Source organism: Chamaea fasciata, unplaced genomic scaffold (assembly GCF_029207755.1).
Source record: "Chamaea fasciata isolate MVZ Bird 193981 ecotype frontalis unplaced genomic scaffold, bChaFas1.0.hap1 SCAF_6, whole genome shotgun sequence".
Taxonomy (NCBI): domain Eukaryota; kingdom Metazoa; phylum Chordata; class Aves; order Passeriformes; family Sylviidae; genus Chamaea; species Chamaea fasciata.
In genome coordinates this window covers 1,662,074-1,684,231 of record NW_027094091.1, presented here as the reverse complement: position 1 = coordinate 1,684,231, position 22,158 = coordinate 1,662,074, and the positions used below count along the sequence as shown (strand labels likewise).

Genomic DNA, 22,158 nt, shown 5'->3' with positions numbered 1-22,158 from the left:
CCTTTGGGCTTCTTGTTTTCTTTGGGCTCTGCTCTCATTTTCTGGAACACCTGGAGCACGATTTCCCAGGGTGTTGCTCCCAGAACTTTGGGAGATATTTGCGTCTGGAGCATCAATTTTTCTCTTCAGGTCTTGAGTTTCTTCGTTGTTTGATGGATTTGGGGTGTTAATATAACACTGTTTTGTGACTTCTGCCAGTAGTGTTTGGATGAAACCTGGAATTCGGGCTTGTGGGAAAACCCTCATCCCTAGTTTTAGGCACAAAACCCCAAACTCTGTGGGTTCACTCTGCATTCCAGCCTCAGGAAGTGATGTGCAAGGGAAGGGGGTGGTTTGTTAGGATTCCAGGAGTTTCCAAAGTCCCCTGGGTTCTTCCACAGGCTGCGGATTCCCTGAATCTCCCAAACCCCCTGTGGTGTCCGGCTGTCACCGAGGTGTGTCCTCAGGGCCTTCCCAGCCATTCCAGATGAAAGAGGCTCTGTTTTTGTGGGATAAAGAAAAACAGAGCTGAAGCCAGGCCCAGAGCAACCCAGAACTCCACATTTCTGCACCATGACCACAACCAGTGACACGTGGGCTGGGGGAAATGCCAAACTGGTCCCGTTTTGGGCGTTGCTGGGAGGTTGGGATGAGCGGGAAGATGGAGCGGAGCAGGACAGGGGAACATCTCTGTCCCCTCTGGGATTGAGGCAGTGGGATTGAAAGGTGTCAGGGTTTCGAGGATCTCCAGAAGATCTGGAGAGGGGCTTTGGACACAGGCTTGGAGTGACAGGACACAGGGAATGGCTGGTGAAGGAGAGATTTGGGTGGGATATTGGGAAGGAATCCTTCCCTCTAAGGGTGGGGAGGCCCTGGCACAGGGTGCCCAGAAAAGCTGTGGCTGCACCTGGATCCCTGGAAGTGTCCAAGGCCAGGCTGGATGGGGCTTGGAGCACCCTGGGCTAGTGGATAGTGTCCCTGCCCATGGCAGGGGGTGGCACTGGATGGGCTTCAAGGTCCCTTCCCACCCAAATCATACCAGAATTCCATGGCTAATCTGTTTTCCTCAGGCTGATTGCAGAGCAGGAGGCATTGGGGGTGGATCCCAACAAATTCTCCTGGGATTTCAATAATCCTGAGGGTCTCCATGGACTTCCTCATATCCATCACCTCACTGCTGCTCCAGGATCAGCTGGGTGACCCCACCTGAGCCCAGGTGCATCCCCGGATGTCACACTTGGAGTGTCCTGGTGCCCGCTGAAATATAAATATGGATGTAAAGTTTATGACAGGATCATGGAATTGTTGAGGTTTTAAATCCCTCCAAGGGAGGGGACTCCACCACTGCCCTGGCCTGGAGAGCTCTTCCCAGGAGGAATTTTCCCAATATCCAGTCTAAACTTCCGCTGGCACAACCAGAGACCGTTTCCTCTCTCCTGGATAATGACAATCCCACCTGGAAAGCTGCTGGACTTTCCCACCCGCATTCCAAGGTGGGGTACCCTGAGTCTGGCCACAGAGGCCACCAGATCCCAACAATGTGAACAGATGGGACAACGACCTGTGTCCCAAACAACCACAGGATTCCCGGGCTGAAAAACATTGGGAATGCTGATAAAATGGGAAAAGATGGTGAAGGCTGACCGACCGTGCTGCTCTTGTGTTTTTTGTGTGTTTTTTTTTTTTTTTTCCCCCTCAAGGCTTATAAAAATATTATAAAAGGGGATAAATCAGGTTTGTGAGGCACTGACGGTGGCCATGCCATGGTCTGTGTATCCTGTTGGGCAGCGGAAGGAATTACCCCAAATAAAAAAGGGACGGAGGAGGCGAGCGGGGACGGAGGGAGAAGGACTGAGGGAGCTGGGGTTGTTTATCCTGGAGAAAAGGAGACTCAGAGGTGACCTGATCACTCTCTACAACTCCCTGAAAGGTGGCTGTAGACAGCTGGGGGTCGGTCTCTCCAGGCAGCACTGACAGAGCCAGAGGACACAGTCTTAAGCTGCACCAAGGGAAGTATAGGTTGGGTATCAGGAAGAAGTTTTTCCACGGAAAGAGTGATTCAATACTGGAATAGTCTGCCCGGGGAGGTGTGTTTAAAACGAGACTGGATGTGACACTCGATGCCATGATCTAGTTGAGGTGTTGGGGCTGGGTTGGGCTCGATGATCTTGAAGGTCTCTTCCACCCTACACACTCCGTGACTGTGTGAACCACCCCGATATCCCACCCTTATGTCCATCCCACCTTTCTGAGGCAGGCTGTCCCCTGTCCCCCCAGGCCTCCAGCACGCCCAGGATGAGCTCCGACGGCGGCAGCAAGCCCCTCAAGGTGGGCTCCCGCGTGGAGGTGATCGGCAAGGGCCACCGCGGCACCGTGGCCTATGTGGGGGCCACCCTGTTTGCCACCGGAAAATGGGTCGGGGTCATCCTGGACGAGGCCAAGGGCAAGAACGACGGCACGGTGCAGGGCAGGAAATACTTCACCTGCGAGGAGAACCACGGTATCTTCGTCAGGCAGAGCCAGGTGGGTGGGATCCCTGGATCCCTCTTGTTGATTACAAGGGAAACAGCCCCCGGGGGATTTGGGGAATCTCCATCTCTCTCCAAACCTGGGTGGGATCTCACGCTCTGCACAGGCCTTGAGGTTCTGGAATGACAACAGGGTGGTGAATTCCCAGTTGTTCCATTCTGCCTCCCAGTGAAGTGCCCAGCCCTGGGGTTACCACCTGCAGCAGGTGGATTTTGGGATTGATCTCAGATGTTTACCTGGAAGTAGATCCAAGGAATTTTAATTAAATCGTATTTACCCGGAAGGAGATTAAACACATGGTGTGGGTGTAGCTCCTGAGGTTTGCTGCAGCAGGAGCCAGGAGCTCCCTCCAGAGCAAACATCCTCCAAGTTAATTCCCTGTGTCCCTTTCCAAGGGCAGAGAGGTGACACCAGAGCCCCCCAGGACAAAATGAGGGCATTTAGGTCCTGGAGTCCATCCCAGCATCTGCTCTCCCATCCATTGGAAGGGCCTTTGGATCATGTGTAGTCAGAGGCTGCAGCAATGGCTCATCCAGGAGAGATTCCAGGAATCACTGAGGTTGGAAAATGCCTTTAAGAGCAGTCCAGCCATTCACTGCTTCAGTCCCTCTGTCACCAGCTCGAGGCAGAATGAGAGAAAATGATCCCCATCCTTTAAATAACGGGATAAACACAGAGCTGAACCCACCAGAGCTGGAGGCAAACTCACCAGGAAGCTTTTCATGTTTTCATCCAACCCAGACGTTGTTGGTGTGTAGGAATTGCTGGATGGAGCTCTGCTGCTCTCCTGGGATCACCATGGGATTCCCAAATGTAATTCCACCACACTCCCAGTTCCCCACATTAAAACTGGACATGGATCCAGCTCCTTTGTCCGTCTCTCTCGGCTTCTCCTGCCAGCTGGGAGAGGCTTTGAGGGCTCTACAGGGAAAAAGTTGGGTCTGCAGGACCAGGAGGGACCTCAAAGCCCACCCAATGCCACCCTCTGCCAGGCAGGGACACCTTCCACTGTCCCAGGCTGCTCCAAGCCCCATCCAACCTGGCCTTGGGCACTTCCAGGGATCCAGGGGCAGCCACAGCTTCCCTGGGCAGCCTGTGCCAGGGCATCCTCACCCTCACAGCCAGGAATTCCAAAAATCCCACCCAAATCTCCCCTTTCCCAGTGGGAAGCCATTCCCCTTTTTTTGTCACCTCGTCCTCTGGGTTGGGTGTGCAATGAGTGACGCTTAACCCCCACACCCAAATTCCAGAGCTGGGGAATGGCTCGGGACACCCCTGGAGCAGAGACAGGAAGCAGGACGGACAAACAGCCCCCAAATCCCCCAAATCCTCCGTCCCAGAGCAAAGCTGTGGGTGCAGGGCTGTCCCTGCAGGTCCAGAGCTGGCCCTGAGCCACCCCGGGCCACAGGGAGGGTCCCCGGTGTCCCCAGCCCCCACCTGGAGGGCACAGAGGGGGGACCCCGCCCCTGGCACCCCTGGGCAGGGGCAGGGAGGGGCAGAGGGTGCTGGCACAGGGCTCTGGATGCATCCCCCATCCCTGGAAGTGTCCAAGGTTAGCTGGGATGGCACTTGGAGCACCGTGGGACAGCGGGAGGTGTCCCTGTCCATGGCAGGGGTGGCACTGGGTGGGATTTAAAGTCCTTTCCCACCCAAGCCGTTCCAGGATTCCCTGATGGTACCTGGCAATTCTCAGCATGGCAGTTCCTTTTTCTGGTGTGTGGAAATCCCCGGTGCTGATTTTGGCATCACCTGGAGCTGCCTTTCAGCTCCTGCCTGGCAGAGCGGCTCGATGGCCACGATGTGCCCAGTCTGTGGTGGCAGTTCCCAGTGTCACCCTGCATCCAGCCCCTCTCTGTCCCTGTCCCCAGTCTCTCCAGCAGCTCTGGAATTCCCTCCTAGGCTGTACCCGCTGGGTGATCCCCAGACCACTCAGAATTCCCACCCTGCATGGCTGCAGGTGTCATGATTCCCTCGGCATCATCTTTTCCTTGGTCTCCTTGTGGCTTTTAATTCAGTTCTCATCATTCCTGGTGTTGGGGATCTTCCCAAAATGGAATTCCTGTCTGACAGCTTCCCAGGTTATTTTGATTTTTGAGCTGAGCTCGCAGGTGGGAGGTGGTGTTGGATCAGGCAAATTCCTGCAGGAACGATTCGGGAGGTGCTGATCTGAGGCACAAGGATGGTTTTCTCTCAGGGATCTAATCCCTCCCAACCTCATTTTCCATGTTTATCCAGCAAAAACGCGTCCAAAAATAGTTCACAGAGAGAAATCCCTGAATCTGGTACGGATGTTCTGGGCTGTCACATCCAGAGCTTTGACTTTCCTCATTGCCTGTGTGAATATTCCACGTTCCCAGTGGGAATAAGGATTTGTGTGGCTGTTTTCAGGGAGGTTGATGGCAAAGCCAGAAGGGTGAAATTAAAAATCTGTGCCAAAACCATGGGATCTGCTCTGCTGAACCCACTCCCGGAGGGATTTATTCCCTGGTCTCCCTGTTTAGGAATTTTGGGCGAGGATGGGTTGTTTTTGTTTTTTTTTTTTTTCCAGATCCAAGTGTTTGAGGATGGAGCGGACACAACATCCCCAGAAACTCCAGAATCTGCTGCCATGAAGGTCCCTAAGAGAGGTATGGCCCAGCTGGGAAATCCTTCCCAGAGAGGTGGAAATCCTCACTGGAGGGGATGGGAAATCTCTCCTGGAGGATTGTGAAATCCCTCCTGGAGGGATGGGAATCCTTCCTGAGGAAATGGGAAATTTTTCTTGGAGGAGTGGGAATCCCTCCTGGAGAGATGGGGGAATCCCTCCTGCAGAGGTGGGAAATCTTTCCCGGGTAGAGATGGGAAATCCTTCCTGGACAGACAGGAAATCTCTCTTGGAGGGGTTGGGAATCTCTCCTGGAAAGCTGGGCAATCCTTCCTGTAAGGAAGGGGGATATCATGGAATATTTAAACCCCCCTGAACTACTCTGAACCTGTGGAATTGCAACATTCCTGTGGAACTGGAGCATCCCTGTCTCCAGCCTCTTGCTTTCCCATTCCCAGCCGGGAGCAGGGATCCCTTCCCGCTCTCCTCTGAGCATTCCTTCCCCCGTTTCCCACATCCGCCGGCCCCGCCAGCCCTGGCTGCGGGCCCAGACAGGCTTCCCTCGCTCCCCCTGAGCTCTGCTTTGTCGGGAATGTTTTCCCCACGCGCCGCGGGATCCCGGGAGCTGCCGGAAGGGGCTCTGCCAGCTTCCTGCCTTGGCTGCTCCCTCGGTTCCCTGTGCCAAGCCGGGGGGAGCTCCGTGGTGTGGGAAGCGTTTGTGGGATCGGGGCTGGGCTGGGGGTTGGTGGGTGTTGCTTGTGGGTGGGATTTCTCCTCTCCCGGGAAGCGGGAGGTAAAATTAGGTGGGAAAAAAAAAAAATGGAACGGAGCCTTCCTTGCTCTCTGCTTTGGATGCTGCAGTCGGAGTAGAATCGTGGAATTGCCATGGAATCATTTAGGCTGGAAAAGCCCTCGAATTCCCCAGAACTGCCCAGGCCACCAGTGTCCCTTGTCCACAAGTGCCACGTCCACAGGGCTGGTAAATCCCCCTGGGGATGGGGACTCCACTCCTGCCAGTCCATGGGGAGAAATGGTTCCCAAGCCCCGGCCACAGCAAAGGAATTAAAGGAATTCCTGAATTCCTGCGGCTCTGTCAGCTGCTGGTGAGCCCCAGGAGGGGTTGAGTGGCCCAGAGGGGTCCCCAGGTTTGGAATGTCACCATGGAACTGTCTGGGGGCAGGTTGGGTGCAGGGCAGGGACTCACGGAGTCATGGAATTGTTTGGGTTGGGAAAAACCCTCTGAGATCATCGAGTCCAGCTCTGCCAAGGCCACCAGTGTCCGTGTCCCCAAGTGCCACGTCCACAGGGCTGGGAAATCCCCCCAGGAATGGGGAGTCCACCCCTGCCAAGGCTAGACAGCCCTTTCCAGGAAGGAATTTTCCCAGTATCCAATCTGGCACAGCTTGAGGCCGTTCCCTCTCCTCCTGCCCCTGTTCCCTGTGAGCAGATCCCAACTCCCACCTGGCTCCAAAAATTCAGGGAGTTGTGCAGAGTCACGAGGTCCCCCCTGATCCCCCTTTTCTCCAGGCTGAGCTCCCTCAGCTGCTCCTGGAGCTCCAGCCCCTTCCCTGGACACGATGGATGCTGGGTCGGGACAGATGGATACCAGTCCCAGCCCCCCCATCCCGGCATCCCGGAGCAGGAGGAGCCCGGGCTGCAGGTGGGGTGTGGGATGGTGCTGTCAGGGATGCAGGGCTGGGATGTGGCTGCCTGCCAAGGGTTTCCATGGAAACAGCAGCTGCTGCAGCAGCACTGCAGTGGGGGGAGCAGGGATGGCTCTGCCACGGATCCAGCACGAGAGGGGACACGTGGGGGGAGCTGCTGGTGACACCTGGGTGAGGGTGGGAATCCAGACACACCTGCCACGGAGGGACAGGACGCAGGGACTGGCTTCCCGCTGGAAAAGGGGAGATTGGGAAGGAATTCCTGGCTTTGAGGGTGGTGAGGCCCTGGCACAGGTTTCCCAGAGAAGCTGTGTCTGCCCCTGGAAGTGTCCCCTGGAGCAACCTGGGATAGTGGAAGATGTCCCTGCCCGTGGCACGAGGTGGGGTTGATGGGATTTACTGTCCCTTCCCACCCAAACCATTCCATGGTTCTGTGTCCCCAAGTGCCACATACACAGAGGTTTCAACTCCCTCTGTGATGGTGACTCTGCCACTCCCTGAGCAGCCTGTGCCACTTCCTCTGGAACCCAGGAAATCCAGGGATTCAGCCCAAGGAGAGCACTGGAACTGCCCCAGCTCCGAGGTGTATCCGAGTGTTTGCCTTCCTCAGCCAGCAGCTCCCAGAAGGAATTCCCTGTTCCCCCACACTGCCATTTCCTGCCAGATCCTGACTCTGCTTCACTCCCACTTTCCCAAAATTCTCCTGTCCCCCTGCTGGGTGCCCTCAGGGACACTGAGATGGGGACAGGGGTGTCCCTCAGGCTCATGGCTCTGTTTCTGCTCTCTCCACAGATTCCCTTGATGCCACCAAGGCCAGCAAACTGGTGAGTGACCCCGGCACGTTGTCACCTCTGAGAGGTTTTCATCCCTTTGGGAAGAGCACACGGACACTCTTTGATGGGATAAAATGCTCACGGAGAAGTGAATTTCTCCTGAAACCCATGGGGAAACAAAGTGTAAAAAATGTTATTTCCAGCTACTGGCCAGGAATCAGTCGGTTCCTGAGGGATTATCCAGCGCAGGTCCCGTGTCACACATTTTGGTCTGAGTTCAGCAGCATTCCCTGGCTGCTTCCTTCAAGCCCTGACCCTCATGGAATCCTGGAAAGGATCTCAAAGCCCCTCAGTTCCTGCCGTGAGCAGGGACACCTTCCACTATCCCAGGTTGCTCCATGCCCCATCCAGCCTGGCCTTGGACACTTCCAAGGATCCAGGGGCAGCTCTAAGGACCCTCCCCTCTGAGTGTCTTCGTCCAGGAGCTCCAGTGGCTCCTGGGACATGGATAGGATCGTGTTGTACCCAGATGTGAGGGGTATTTCCTAAGGAATGGGAATCTGGAGCGGGTTCCTGTCCTCGGGAACGGCCATACAGATGTGGGGTAGTGAGGAATCATGGAATGCTGAGGCTGGAAAAACTCCCTTGTGACCCATCAGGTCCAGCTGTTCCCCCAGCACTGCCCAGGTCACCCCTCGTGGGGGCCAAGGATGGAACTGGGTGATCCTGGGTGGGAAGGTTTGTGTGTTTTGGGGTAGAAACTGGATTTTCCATGGGGATAAACTGGCCCAGCTGGGATGTGGGCAGTGTGGGAAAGGAAATGGTAGGGACAAGGGGCTTTTGTGCGTGTGGCACCTGCCGGGCTGGGTTGGGGCACTTGGGAGCCCAGCCTCCTGTGCTGCCATTCCAGATAATTCCCAGGAGTTGGAATTCTGCTCCCCACCCTGCTGTGGATGCTGGGTGTGGGAACAGCACCTGGAGGTTCACTGGGCTCAGATCCTAGGGAATGTGAGCTCCAGCCAAAGGGGAAGATGGAAATGGATTCCCGGCCCTGTGTTAGAGGGATTTGGGAAGGTTTTTGGCTTTTCCTGCTGTGTGGGGTGTGATCCATCAACCCCCGGCACTGCTGGAGCCTGGGTTCTGTGTGCTCCCTGCCTGCTCCTCCTGGTTTAATTCCACCCTGGAATTCATTAGGAGACAAAGAGAATATTTAGGAAACCTCAGTGTTCTTGGAATCTGGGAATGGGGATTGTTCTTGGAATTTTTCTGTGCTGCTGGTATGGAGATGGGGTCAGGACAGGAGCTGCTGCTCCATGTGCAGCCACATTCCAGGGCATTCCTGCTGGTTTATCATGGAATCCTGGAATGGTTTGGGGTGGGAGAGACCTTAAAGCCCATCCAGGTGACATTTTTCACTATCCCAGGTGACTCCAAGCCCCATCCAGCCTGGCCTTGGACACTTCCAGGGATCCACGGGCAGCCACAGCTTCTCTGGGAATTCCATCCCAGCCCCTCCCCACCCTCACAGGGAGGAATTCCTTCCCAATATCCCACCCATCCCTGCCCTCTGGCAGAGGGAAACCGTTCCCCCTTGTCCTCACCTCCCCTTCCTCCTGCATCCTGGGAGATCCTGGCCCCCCAATCCCTCTAACCCGTCTTTGCACCATGAAATGATTTACTCCCCTCTGGATGTGTCCTGACTCCCCAAATTCTCCGTGCCGGGGTGAGCAGGAGGTGAACCCGGAGCGAGGGGATGACTCCAGGGCACTTTTCTCCTTAATTTATTGAACTTTCCCTGATTATATTTCCCCTCCTGCCTTTCCTGCAGCCTGGGGGGTGTTGGTTCCTAGGAGAGCCTGTCTAACGTTCCTTCTGTTCCCTCCTCACGCAGCGCGGAGCGAAGCCCAAAAAGGTGCCGTTTGTCCCTTTCCCGCGCGCGGCCGCATGCCGGGGCCATCGTCACCATCCTCACTGTCCCCATCCCGCTCCATCCCAGCGCTGCATGGCTGTCCCTGCATGTGCTCCCAGCCAGGGAGGGGACATCACATCAACGTGGGATCCTGGAATGTCTGGGTGGGAAAAGCCGCCGAGGCCAGCGAGTTCCCCCTGGCGCTGAACGGTGTCCCTGAGTGTCACACCCGCAGGGCTGGGAAATTCCTCTGTCCCCCTGCTCTGGGCAGCCTCTTCCAATGCTTTCCAGCTCTTTCCATGAAGGAATTTTCCCCCCGTCTCCAAGTTGAATCTCCCCCGGCACAACCTGAGGCAGCTCCCTCACAGATATTTTTGTAAACCCTAAATCCTTCTGGTGACTCGGGGACAAGTGGCTGTCCTGTCCCTGGGCTCCTCTTGGGGACACTCAAACCCACCTGGTTTGTGACAATTATTGAAGCCAAAAATCTTTTGGGCAAGGATGAGCTGAAACTCCAAAGGTCTTGGCAAAGAATCCCAGAGTGGTTTGGGTTGGAATGGATGTTAAAGCCCATCTCATTCCGTGTCCCCACCACAGGCAGGGACACCAAATCATCATTCCCTGCAGGAAATCTGGGGATTTTCCCCCCGCCCCGGGGAATTTTGCCAAGAGAAAAGCCAAGGTGGGCGCTGGAGACGTGGGAGAGGGGAGGGAGGTGATACCTGTGCACCCTTTGGTCCAGATTTGCTTTCCAGCCGCTTCTGTGTCGATTTTTGGATGGAAAAATGTTCCAGAGAGCTCTGTTTGTCCATGGGAAGTCCAGAGGAGAGGAGCAATGTGGAATCTGCTGGGAGTTTGTGGAGAGAGGCCGGGAGCATCTGCCCCCACGAGTCCCCTCCTTGTGTCCCCCCACATCCCGGTCTCTGCACGTCCCCGAGGCTTCAGGGTCCATGTGGATCCCTCATCCCAGTCTTGGCAGCTGCAAGGGGCTCTGCTGGGATGAAATTCCTGTTAGGAGTGTTGGGTTCTTCCCTCCCTGTCCTTGTTCTGGTGGGTTTGCAGCTGCTCCGTGTCCCCGCTGTGTCCCCGCTGTCCGCTCGGAGCTGCGGCGGGGATTAGGATCATGGGGGTGTGACAGTCACTGTCCCGAGGATCATGGATCTGTCACTGCCCTGGGCATCTGGGGCTGTGACTGTCACTGCCCTGAGGATCATGGATTTGTGACTGTCACCGTCCTGGCAGTTATGGGGGTGTGACAGTCACTGTCCCGAGGATCATGGATCTGTCACTGCCCTGGGCATCTGGGGCTGTGACTGTCACTGCCCTGAGGATCATGGATTTGTGACTGTCACCGTCCTGGCAATTATGGGGGTGTGACAGTCACTGTCCTGAGGATCACGGATCTGTCACTGCCCTGGGCATCTGGGGCTGTGACTGTCACTGCCCTGAGGATCATGGATTTGTGACTGTCACCGTCCTGGCAATTATGGGGGTGTGACAGTCACTGTCCTGAGGATCATGGATCTGTCACTGCCCTGGGCATCTGGGGCTGTGACTGTCACTGCCCTGAGGATCATGGATTTGTGACTGTCACCGTCCTGGCAGTCATGGGAGTGGGACAGTCACTGTCCTGAGGACCATGGATCTGTCACTGGGGATCTGGGTCTGTCACTCTCACTGTCCTGGGGTCCTGGATCTGTGACTGTCGTGGAGATCTGCATCTGTGACTGTCACTGTCCTGGGGATCGTGGGTGTGTAACTTGTTCTGGGGATCCTGGTTGGGTGACAGTCACTGTCCTGAGGATCTGGATCTATCAGTGTCCTGGGGATTGTAGTGACAGTCATTCTCCTGAAGATCATGCATCTGTCACTGTGACTGTCCTGGGGATCTGTGACTGTCACTGTGACTGTCCTGGGGATCTGTGACAGTCACTGTCCTGAGGATCTGGATCTATCACTGTCCTGAGGATTGTAGTGACAGTCATTCTCCTGAAGATCATGCATCTGTGACTGTCACTGTCCTGGGGATCTGTGACTGTCACTGTCCTGGGGATCTGGATCTGTCCCAGTCCTGACCCTCATCCTGGCCATGCGGGCACACCTCACACAGGGACGTCCCCATTGAGGGACAGCCCTATGTCAGGCCCTGGTGTCCCCTCGTTATTTAACCTTTTCAGCCATTAATGACCCCGAGAGCCCCTCCTGCCTGAGTGGATGTGCCATCCAGGGGGGGAACCTGGCTAATGAGAGTAATTAGCGGGTAAATCCTCGTTCCGGAGATTACCCTGGCTCTCGTGTGTCAAATATAGACTTTAATCGTGTCCAGAGCTGCTGCCAGATGGGCCTTGCCCCCCTGCTGTGGTCCTTCCCTGTTTTCCATGGATTTGGGAGTGGTGTGGCCACTGTGGCTTTTGGGCCCTGCTGTTCCCAGGGCTCGGAGCAGGGGCCACGGGACACTGGGGGTCCTGTCCCTTGGCTGTGACACTGTGTCGAGGTGTCCTTGTTCTTGGACCAGGAGGTCCAGGCTGTCCTCAAGAGGTGCTGGCCTCTGTCCTGGGCCAGGCTGGCTGGGAAGGACCCCAAAATCTGGCTAAAGAGCAGGAAAAGGGTCTTTCCCAGGTAATTTTTGGGATGAAACGGGTTGTGTTGTCTTCATCCCCGTGACAACGTGTCAGTGGTGGTGACAGGCCAGGCCCTTCTCCTGCTGCAGTGCTGAGTGACACTGGGTTGTGGATGTCACCTCCCAGGGACACGGAGGTGGCAGGGCTGTGGTGGGAGCAGAGAGCTCCCAGGGATGCAGGGAAAGGATCCAGCAAAAGCTCTGCCTTGCTCAGAGGTGTCAGGGTGAGCTGCTGGCGTCCAACCCACTTCTGGGATTGTGGAATTGTGGAATATTTAGGTTGGAAAAACCCTCTGAGACCACTGAGTCCAGCTGTTCCCCTGGCACTGCCGAGGCGATGTCCCCAAGCGCCACATCCACAGGTGGCATGTTGCTGGTGCTGTGACCCTGCTGTTAAATCCTGTCCCGTCACCTCAGGTCTCACCTGTCCCCTGCAGCCAGTTTGATCCCCGGGATTTTCCCTCGGATGGATCAGGTTTGTCCCCCTCCAGTGACATCCCTGTTCCTTTCATCCTCCCAGCGGCATTCCATGTGCCAGGGCTGGATTCCCACGGTGTGTCCTGAGGCTGGACCTCCCTCTCTGCTGGGCACCTGCTCTGATCCCATCCCAGGGTGACCGGTCAGTGGCTGGGTCAGTGTCCGGTTGTTATCCCAGTGTATCCTGTTCTCCATGCAGGAGTGGCCCGGTCAGTGTCCGGGTTGTTATCCCGATGTTATCCTGGTTTTATCCTGGTCTCCATGCAGGGGCAGCCAGGTCAGTGTCCCGGTTGTTATCCCGGTGTTATCCCAGTCTCCATGCAGGGGCAGCCAGGTCAGTGTCCCGGTTGTTATCCCGGTGTTATCCCAGTCTCCATGCAGGGGCAGCCAGGTCAGTGTCCGGTTGTTGTCCCGGTGTTATCCCGGTGTTATCCCGGTCTCCGGGCAGGAGCAGATGGCCCATTCCAGCCCGGAGCAGATCCCAGCTGCTCTGCAGAACGCAGAGGGGCCACCCCAGGCCCCGTTAATCCTTTAAAGGAACAGATAATCCGATCAGCTCCAAAAACCCACCTCATCCCAGCTGCCCCAACCGTGTCCCATGGCAGGGCCTGGAGGAGCCCAGAGCTGATTTTCCAGGCACTGCTGTTCCTCAGGCCAGGTGACACCTCTGTGGCAGCTCTTTGTGTCCCCAAGGGAGTCTGTGGCGGTTATTTTGATGTGACCCTCTGGGGCCAGGAGCTGAGCAGCATCTGGTGCTGCAAATGGATAACTCCATGAAAAAGAGCTGGAGTTAACCCTGGCATCTCTTCTCCAATCCCCCCCAAAATTCTCCCATCTGTGGTGGAGCCCCAAGCTCCTTCTCATGGATTTAGGGTAAAAAACCTCCCTGTCCCTGGGGAAGTTTCAGGGACAGCCCAAAGCACCCGACACCATTTTCCCAGGGTTAAATTGCATTTTCTCTCTGCTGCCGCATTTATTGGATCTTTGTGTGGGAAGAGTTGATACATTCTGGATTTAGGGAGCGGAGCTATGTGCGGGGAGAGGAGCTGGTTCATTAGAGCAGCTCTAATACCCATAATTATCTTAAACTTAAATCCCTGTGAGCCTGCACGTGGCTCCTCCAGAGATGGACACAGCACTCGGATCATTCCGGGGCTTAAAGCCACGGATCCAGGATGATTTCTGCTGGAAATGCTCCATAAAGGGTTCCTTTTCCCGGTGGTTTGGGCGAAGGCTGGTGGGAATGGGAGAGGGATTCTGTTGGAATGGATTTGGGTGACGCCAAGAGCTGGGTCTGGGTCAGCTCTGGCTCCTGAAGGGGTTTGTGGTGTTCAGGGTGATGGAGCTCGGGGTTTCTTCGTTAAGAGATGGGATCACAGCTCCCAGAAATGTCCCTTGGGAATGCTCCCCTGCCCCCAGCGCCTGCCAGCAGCCAGAGGGAGCTGCGGGAGAGCAGACCATGGAATGGTTTGGGTTACAAGAGACCTTCAAGCCCATCCATGGACACCTCCCACTATCCCAGGTGGCTCCAAGCCCCAAAGTCCAGCCCAACCTGGCCTTGGACACTGCCAGGGATCCAGGGGCAGCCCCTCCCCACCCTCCCAGCCAGGAATTCTTCCCAAGATCCCAGCAATGTCCCCTTTCCCAGTGGGAAGCCATTCCCTGTGTCCTGTCCCTCCAGGCCTTGTCCCAAGTCCCTCTCCAGCTCTCCTGGAGTCCCTTTAGGCCCTGGAAGGGGCTCTGAGAATTCCCTGGAGCCTTCTCCAGGGGAACATTCCCAGCAATCCTGACTCCAGAGCAGAGGGGCTCCAGATTTATGGAATGGTTTGGGTTGGAAGGGACCTTAAAGCCCATCCAGTTCCATCCCATGCCACAGGCAAGGACATCTCCCACTATCCCAGGTTGTTCCAAACTCCATCCAGGCTGGCCTTGGACACTTGCCCCACAGCTGCTGGATTCCCTGATCCAGGCTTTTTTCAGGAATCAGATCCCAGCACAGATCAGTTGGACATAAGATTTCCCCAGCATGAAAACCTTGGCGGGCTGCTTCCAGGGAATGTCAACCCTTGTGAAAAAAAAAAAAGAGAGGCCTTTAAAGGCTTTTTCTGGGAGATTGGCAGGATTGTGCTGAGGGTCTGGGAATACTGGAGGTAAAATTCCCTCTGGGTGTGGAGGGTTGGGTGTGCAGGGGAGCCTGGGGCACCCTGAGCTCCTCTCCCCTCCAAGTGTGGGAATATTGGAAAATAGCACAGTTGGAACGGGAGCCGGATGAGGTTTGTGTTCATGTTACATAATGTAAGATAATATATGGATTTTAAGGTTCGTGCATGTAAAAGGGAGCTGCTGTCCTGGTCTCCAGCACTCCCTGGGGCAGGACAGGGATTCATGGAGAATTTGGAGCCGGTGCTTGGTGACATCCTGTGGGTTCCCTGCAGAGTTCTTGGGAATGCCGGGCAGAAATTGCAGGAATGGTCCTGGCAGGGCAGCGAGGCTCAGGACGTGCTGGACACCACCCTGAGTGCCCAGCGCGTTCCGGAGGGGCGTTTTTAGGGCAGGGATTTTGGGGCAGGGGCTCTCCGAGGCCCGGGGGGGTCTCTCCGCACCCTCAGCCGTGCGGGGCTTCCCTGAGCTCCCGGCAATCCGCCCGTGTCGGCCGGAGGTGCGGAGCTGGCGCTGGATGGCAGCGCGGCAAGATGGTCCATCTGTCCATCTGTCCATCCCCCCGGGCTCGGCGCCCTCCATCTGTCCATCCGGGCTCCGCTCCCTCCGTCTGTCCGCTCCCGGGGGATTCGCCCGGCGCTCGCAGCCGCCGGCGCGGGGCGGGTTTGGCTGGGGGGGATGCCGAGCGCAGCCACGGAGCCGCCCGCACCGCGGAGCATCGGGCTCGCCCCCGGCGGCTGTCGCGGGGGTCTCTGAGCCGCTGAGAACCCCCCCCCATCCCCTCCCCGAGCGCAGCATCACATCCGCACCATCCTCATCCCCATCCTCATCCGCACACCGCCCGGCTCGGTGCAGCGCCCGGCGGTGCGGCCCCTCCGCGGTGATGTCATGAGCCGCCGGGGCGGTGGTTGGAGCCACCGGCGGAGCGGGGACGAGCGGCCGCGGCCGGGGGGGGCTGCCCTGGACCCCCTGAGCCCCCGCCGAAGCCCCGGGCAGGACCTGGCGAGCGGCCGGCGGCGGCCGCGGCCATTTGCCGTGTCCGGCCGTGCCGACTGACCCGCTGCTCCGTCTCCTCCCGCTCCGGCCGTCCCTGCGCGACGATGAGGCAGGCCCCGGCCACACGCAAGGTACGGTCCGCGCCCGCATCCCCCGGCATCGCATCCCCGCTTCCCAGCCGCCTCCTCGCTCTTTTTTTTTTTTTTTTTTTTTTTTTCCCCCCCGTTTTCCCCGTGTTGATGCTGCCGGGCTGTAATTGGGAGCGTGACGGGCTCGGGGAGGAGGGGGGCGGTGGGTGAGCATCGGCTCATGGCTGGCTTTGCCTTCCGAGCTCCCGGAGTCCCCTCTCCGTGTCACCCGGCCAATGCAGCGGCTCTGCGGCTCTGCCGGGGCCCTGTCCCCGCTGCCGGTGCCATCCCTGCTCTTGGGGATGCTGATGCCATCCCTGGCCCCGCTGCCGGTGCCATCCCTGCCCTGGGGGATGCTGATGCCATCCCTGTCCCCACTGCCATCCCCTCTGCCTGGGGGTGTCACTGCTGTCCCTGCCGCCTGTGGTGTCCCCGCTGCTGGTGTCATCCCCACTCCAGGGGTGCCAGTGCCATCCCTGCTGCTGTCCCTGTCCCCAGTGCTGGTGCCATCCCCACAGCCTGAGAGTGTTAGTGTTGTTCCTGCTGCCGGTGCCATCCCTGCTTCCAGTGCCACCGGTGCCCACCCTGGGGAAGCTGCGTGTCCATAATCCCGGTTTTCCTGCCGGCCAGGCTGTTGGGTTCAGCCTTTGGCATTCCCAGAGGCTGGCAGTACCCGGGTCCCTGCCAGGCTGCCATTCCCGCAGGTGACAGCGTGGGCACTGGCCTATATGTTTATTTTTAGTGTAACCACCGTGTCACTGCTCAGCTTAAAGAGAAATCCTGGGAATTTCTGGCTGATGGCAGGGAATAGACCCGAGTTGGTACCTGGCAGTAAATGCTCCTGGTTTACGCCTGCACCTCCCCTGAGCTCAAACACCAACGCTCCTCGTCACGTGTCCCCGTTAATCCTCTTCCCCATGGAAAGTTTCGCGGATGCTGCTTTCCCTCTGCCCCATTGGAGTGGGGTGTGGGGGCTGCTGGTGCTCAGCCCCACGCCTGGATTCCATCCTGCTTTTCCTTTTGCTCCTTTCCTCACCCGTGGAATGACACCTGTGAGACCGGGTGCCTGCTGGGTGGTGCTGGTTGTTTAAAATGCAGAATTCCCAGCAGTATCCCAGGGAACCACACCCTGAGGGGCTCATCCTGCTGCCGGGGGATGAGGCAGCTCCAGCAGAGGGGAGGTGCCTCCGAGGGGCCAAATTCCCAGGAATTGAGTGGGTTGGCATCAGCGTGGACCAGCCCTGGGTCAGTGCTTGGGCATCACCTCTGGCACTGCCTACCCCACTCAGGAGCTGCTGCCAGTCGGAATCCTCCTGGAAACTCTGGGAATCCTCCACAGCAGCAGCCACAGTCTGTGAAGTTCAGACTTGAAGCCTTGAAACCGAATCCGGGAGAAGGCTCCAGTGACACCTCCCCTGCCCTGCCTGCTGGAAGGTGACATTCACACATTCCTGCTCATCCATCCTGGATCGGGATTCCCACACCTGGAGCAGAACCAAATCAGGAGGGACTTGTGGGACCCCACGTTCAGGGGGCAATGCTGACCCCACCACAGCCAATCCTTGGTATCCAGGAGGATTTTTCCAGAGTTCCTGCTGCCACAAGCTGAATCCATCTCGGAAGTGCGCCAGTTCGGAGCCCCCAGTGCTCCCCTGGGAGCAGAGGTTTTGCAATTCCATCAAATATTGATGCAGCAGCATTACACAGCAGAGCCTGGAACCTCCAATGGAACATCCATCCTCAGGGGAGGGGTCAGAGCATCCTGGATCCAAGAAGGTCCAGGTGAAGTTGGAGCCTCTGTTCCCAGCACTGGCACAATGCCAGACACCAGAAAATCCACGTCCCATCCTGTCACCGGCTTTTCCAGAGCTCAGGGATAACCAACTGGGGACAGATGGATGGACAGGAAGGTGCCACCATGGAGGGGAGCCCTGCCATCCCCCATTCCTGATGGAGAGAGCAGCTGGAGCATCCCAGAGCATCCCTTTGCCACAGATCCCGGGGGTCTTGGAGCTCCAGCTTTCAGTGGTCTGCATGTGGCATCACATGGAGGGAACCGAAACTGCGAAGGATGCACAAAGCAGGATTACTCCCTATCATTCCACGCGGCTTTAGGGATGGTTACCAGGAGGCTTCTCCCTGGTTTTAGGGTTTGGTGTGGTTTGAGTAGGGCTTTGAGTTGGTGTCCCCCACCCCATGGCCAGGACAAGACTCAGTGTCCCCTAGGAGAGGACTTTGTCATCTCGGGTGATACTTCCCCCATCCAAGGACTCGGTGGTCGGTGTGGGCCCCCCTCAGCCCTCCTGAGTCCCCCCACGTGTGAGGGGACATCACCTGTGGAATTCCTGAAGAAGGCGTTTTCCAAGTGTTTCCCAGATTTTCGTTGCTGCTCCATGTTGCTTAGTTGGACTTTGGGAAGATGCTGGAGAGCTCCTGAAGGGCATCCTGAGGGTTTCACCTGAGGGTCTGGATCTTCTGCTGCTGTCATTCCATTTTCCTGACAAATTTGGTCACGCAGGAGATGTTGTGGAAGATGGGAGTGTCTTCCCTCGGGATTGACATGGAATGCAGCCTTTGGGAAAAGGCTGGAAGTGAGCAGAGCAGGATTTAGCTGAAGCAATGCCAGAGGTGATGGGAAGTTTGGAAGTGCAAACACATCCAGGTTTACGTTGAAAACAGGGAAATAGATCTCCGAGGTTTCCCGAATTCTCAGGAGGGTGCACGGCTGTGTTGGATATCGGCTGGAGCTGCCGGTCCCTGGTGGGCTCCATGTGCCTCATGTCCCCATCCTGGACAGGGGATCATGTGGCAGCGCCATTATCCATCTGTTCTGCTACTGCTTATTCCCAGCTGGGATTAGGTCATGGAATCAGAAATGAGGGAGAGCATGGAACTGCTCCAAGGCTGCAGCTGGACAGATGTTCCCAATGCCTGTGCCAGGGGCTCCTGCCCACCCGCTGTCCCCCAGGACCAGCCTGGTCACTCCTCTTTTTCCATCCATTAGGGATTGTCTTTAAGGGGAAAAATACTAAATAATTTCATTTGTCTCTTTTCTGGGCTGGGCCCCGTGGCCTCCCCTCCCTGAGCTGCTGGGAGCTGCTGCATGTGCATGGAGGGGTGGGGGGGGTGGGGGGGTTCTGCCCCAAAATCATGGATGATTTAATTCTAGCCATGAAAGGAAAAGTTGGGAGTGTGGGATCAGCTCTGTGGTGTCCCTGGAATTTTTGGTTAAACAAAGCAGAGCCTGGGGGCTCTGGGGCAGCTGGTCCAGGGTACTCTGGGCCCTTTGGAAAACCAGAGGGGTGAGGAGAGGAGAAAACTCATGTTTAAGATTAAATCCTTTCCACCTTCGGCTCCGGGGGTCTCTGGGAAAAGTGTGGGAGGTCAAACCCCCCATGCCCAGGGAGCCTGGAATGCCCAGCCAACCCAAACCAGGCTTTGCCTCTGAAGACCAAAATTCCTTGGAAATACAAGATGAATCTGCCCTGGGGTATCCGTGGGGTCGGGATGGGGGTTCAGGATGTGCCCTCTCTCCCCACACCAGGAGGGATGGGGGTGACCAAGGGCTGTCCTGGCTCTGGGCTCTGCTCCGGTGGTCCCATGGGAGCTGTGCCAGGGGATCCCACAGGAACTGTGCCAGGGGATCCCATGGGAGCTGTGCCAGGGGATGCCATGAGGTCTCTGCCTGTGGATCCCATGGGAGCTGTGCCTGTGGGTCCCACCCAGAGCAGCCCTTGGAGCAGATTAATGAGTCCCCACGCTAACGAGGCCGCACACACCCGGTGCCACTGGGCACGCTGACGATGCCGGGCGCACTAACGATGCCGTGCTGTCTTTTGTCTCCTTTCCCTGCTCTGCCGCTCCGGCCGCCGCCGGCTGTTCTCTGCTCCTCTGTCCCTGTGTGACTGTCTGTCCTCTCTGCTTCCGCTCCCGCTGTCCTCCAGAGCACCGCCCGCCGGCCCAAGGTGAGCAGCCATGGTGGGGGCACCGAGCGTGGGGGGCACCGGGCACCCACGGCCCCCTGGGTGCCAACGCCACTCAAGGCATTGGGTGTCATCCCTGTCACAGGCGTGGATCACCGGGTGCCAACAGCACCACCAACAGGATCCATTGGGTGCCAACCCCACTCAAACACAACCTGTTGGGTGCCAACACCGTCTCAAACACGGCGCATTAGGCACTAACCCTACACAAACACGACCTGTTGGGTGCCAAACCCACCCAAACATGACCCGTTGAGTGCCAGCCCCACCCAAACATGACCTGTTGGGTGTCAACAGCACCCAAACATGATCCATTCATTGCCAACCCCACTCAAACACCAACCACTGGGTGCCAGTACCATCTCAGACATGGTGCATTAGGTTCCAACCCCACTCAAACACAACCTGTGGGGTGCCAGCACCATTCAAACACGACCTGTTCATTGCCAACCCCACCCAAACATGAGTTGTTGGTTGCCAACCCCGCTCAAACACAACTCGTTGGGTGCCAATCCCACTCAAACATGATCCACTGGTTCCCAATCCCACCCAAATATGATCCGTGGGGTGCCAACACCACCCAAACATGATCCATTCATTGCCAGTCCCACTCAAACACAATTCATTGGTTCCCAATCCCACCAAAACATCATCCGTTGGGTGTCAACACCACCCAAACATGATCCATTCATTGCCAATCCCACTCAAACGTGGCCATTCTTGTGGATGCCGACTCAAACCGCAATCCACTGTGTGTCAACCCCACTCAAACACAACTCGTTGAGTGTCAGCCTCATTCAAAAACCATCCATTCATTGCCAGTCCCACTCAAACTTGATCCGTTGGGTGCCAGTGCCACCACAAACACGATCCATTTGATACCAACCCCATTCTAACAATCCATTGGACGCCAGTACCACCCAAACACGATCCACTGGGGGCCAACCCCACTCCAACCCAACGCACTGGGTGCCAGCCCCACTCAAACAGGACCCATTAGTTTCCAACCCCACTGCGCACTCCCATTGTATTTCCACCTCATTGTGCGGAGCCCAGAGGAGCTCACAGGGGAGATGGACTCCTCTGGAGCAGGTCCAGATCTTTGGGGACTGTTTCCCAGGATGGAACAGCCGTGGAACAGCGTGAAATCCATGTGGCAGTGCCCAGGCTGTGCCAGGGGGTCCCTGCAGGGGTTGCTGCTCCTTGACTGTCCCAGCTCGTGCCGGGTGTTTTGGAGCAGGATCTGAGAGAGCCTGAGGTGTCAGGTGGGGCTATGTGGTCCCAGCTGGCCCTCAGGGGCTGCTCCAGCCAGCAGGATTCACCTTGGGATGGGACTTGTGGCTTGAAGGGAGGAAATGTGGGAGAGAAATCCTTAAGGATTGAGTTTGGGAATGGAGAACTCTCCTGTGCCCGGGCGCGGCAGGGAGGGCTCCGTCCTCACCATCAGCACCTCCGCCCAGGCAGGGATGGATTCCATCAGCCCCAGGGCTCTGGGATCCTGTCCCATTCCCTAGGTTTGAATGGTTCTTGTTGATATCTCTGCAGGGATGTCCTGTGGGACCTCCTGCTCCTTTGGCCTCGCACCTGCGCTGGGCAGGGAGATGGAGTTGGGATCCTGGAGTCGTGGAATGGGTTGGGTTGGAAGGGACCTAAAGCCCATCCAGCTCCACCCAAGAGCACCTCCCACTATCCCAGGTTGCTCCAAGCCCCATCCAGCCTGGCCTTGGACACTTCCAGGGATCCAGGGGCAGCCACAGCTTCTCTGGGCACGCTGTGCCAGGGCCTCCCCACCCTCACAGCCTTGAATTCCTTCCCAATATCCCGTCTAACTCCGCTCTCTCTGAGGGATCTGTGACCCCAAAAGCATCAGGAACAACAAAGATCTTTGTTTTGAGTTGCATCTGGAGAAAGCGTGTGGGGCTGGGTGCCACCCAGAAACTCCCTGTTCTCTGTGCCTGGGAGAACTGGGATCATCCCAGGAGGGCAGGCTGCGCCTATCCAAGAGGTGCTGGACTTGCTGCAGTCGAGTTAACTTGGATTTGCCTCAATTTTGGGGAAAATAAGGGCAGAGGGTGAATGTTTCTCCTTCCCAGCTTTGCCCGTGGGTGAAACCACACACTTGGTGAACCCTCATGGCACCAAAAGTCCCATTTCCAGGAATAAAATTAAGTCAGGAAATGTAATTTACACAGTCAGAGGTGAGTGGTCCAGAAATAGGGTCGGTGAGGAGACCAGTGGAGGGCACCTGCTGCTTCCCCCACCCCTTTTCCCACTGCCTGGGTTCAGACAGTGATTAATTAACAGCCTCATAAGCGCTAATGAAGCAGCATCAGGCCCCACTGGACTCTGGCAACTC

At 56.9% G+C, this 22,158-nt stretch overlaps 1 protein-coding gene across 7 annotated transcripts in view; it reads left to right on the top strand.

The window, feature by feature from the left end:
- Window positions 1-22,158, top strand: part of DCTN1 (dynactin subunit 1) — a 49,923-nt gene that overhangs the window by 10,150 nt on the left and 17,615 nt on the right. For 3 of the 7 annotated variants that reach the window (XM_066185145.1, XM_066185142.1, XM_066185141.1), the window contains exons 2-7: window positions 2,257-2,502; window positions 5,057-5,135; window positions 7,549-7,580; window positions 9,421-9,441; window positions 15,805-15,822; window positions 19,764-19,784. In XM_066185145.1, the coding sequence (XP_066041242.1) occupies window positions 2,275-2,502; window positions 5,057-5,135; window positions 7,549-7,580; window positions 9,421-9,441; window positions 15,805-15,822; window positions 19,764-19,784 (399 nt within the window). In that variant the 5' untranslated portion in view covers window positions 2,257-2,274. The remainder of the gene's footprint in view (window positions 1-2,256; window positions 2,503-5,056; window positions 5,136-7,548; window positions 7,581-9,420; window positions 9,442-15,804; window positions 15,823-19,763; window positions 19,785-22,158) is intronic. The other 4 variants (XM_066185147.1, XM_066185146.1, XM_066185143.1 and 1 more) reach the window with 3 other exon arrangements.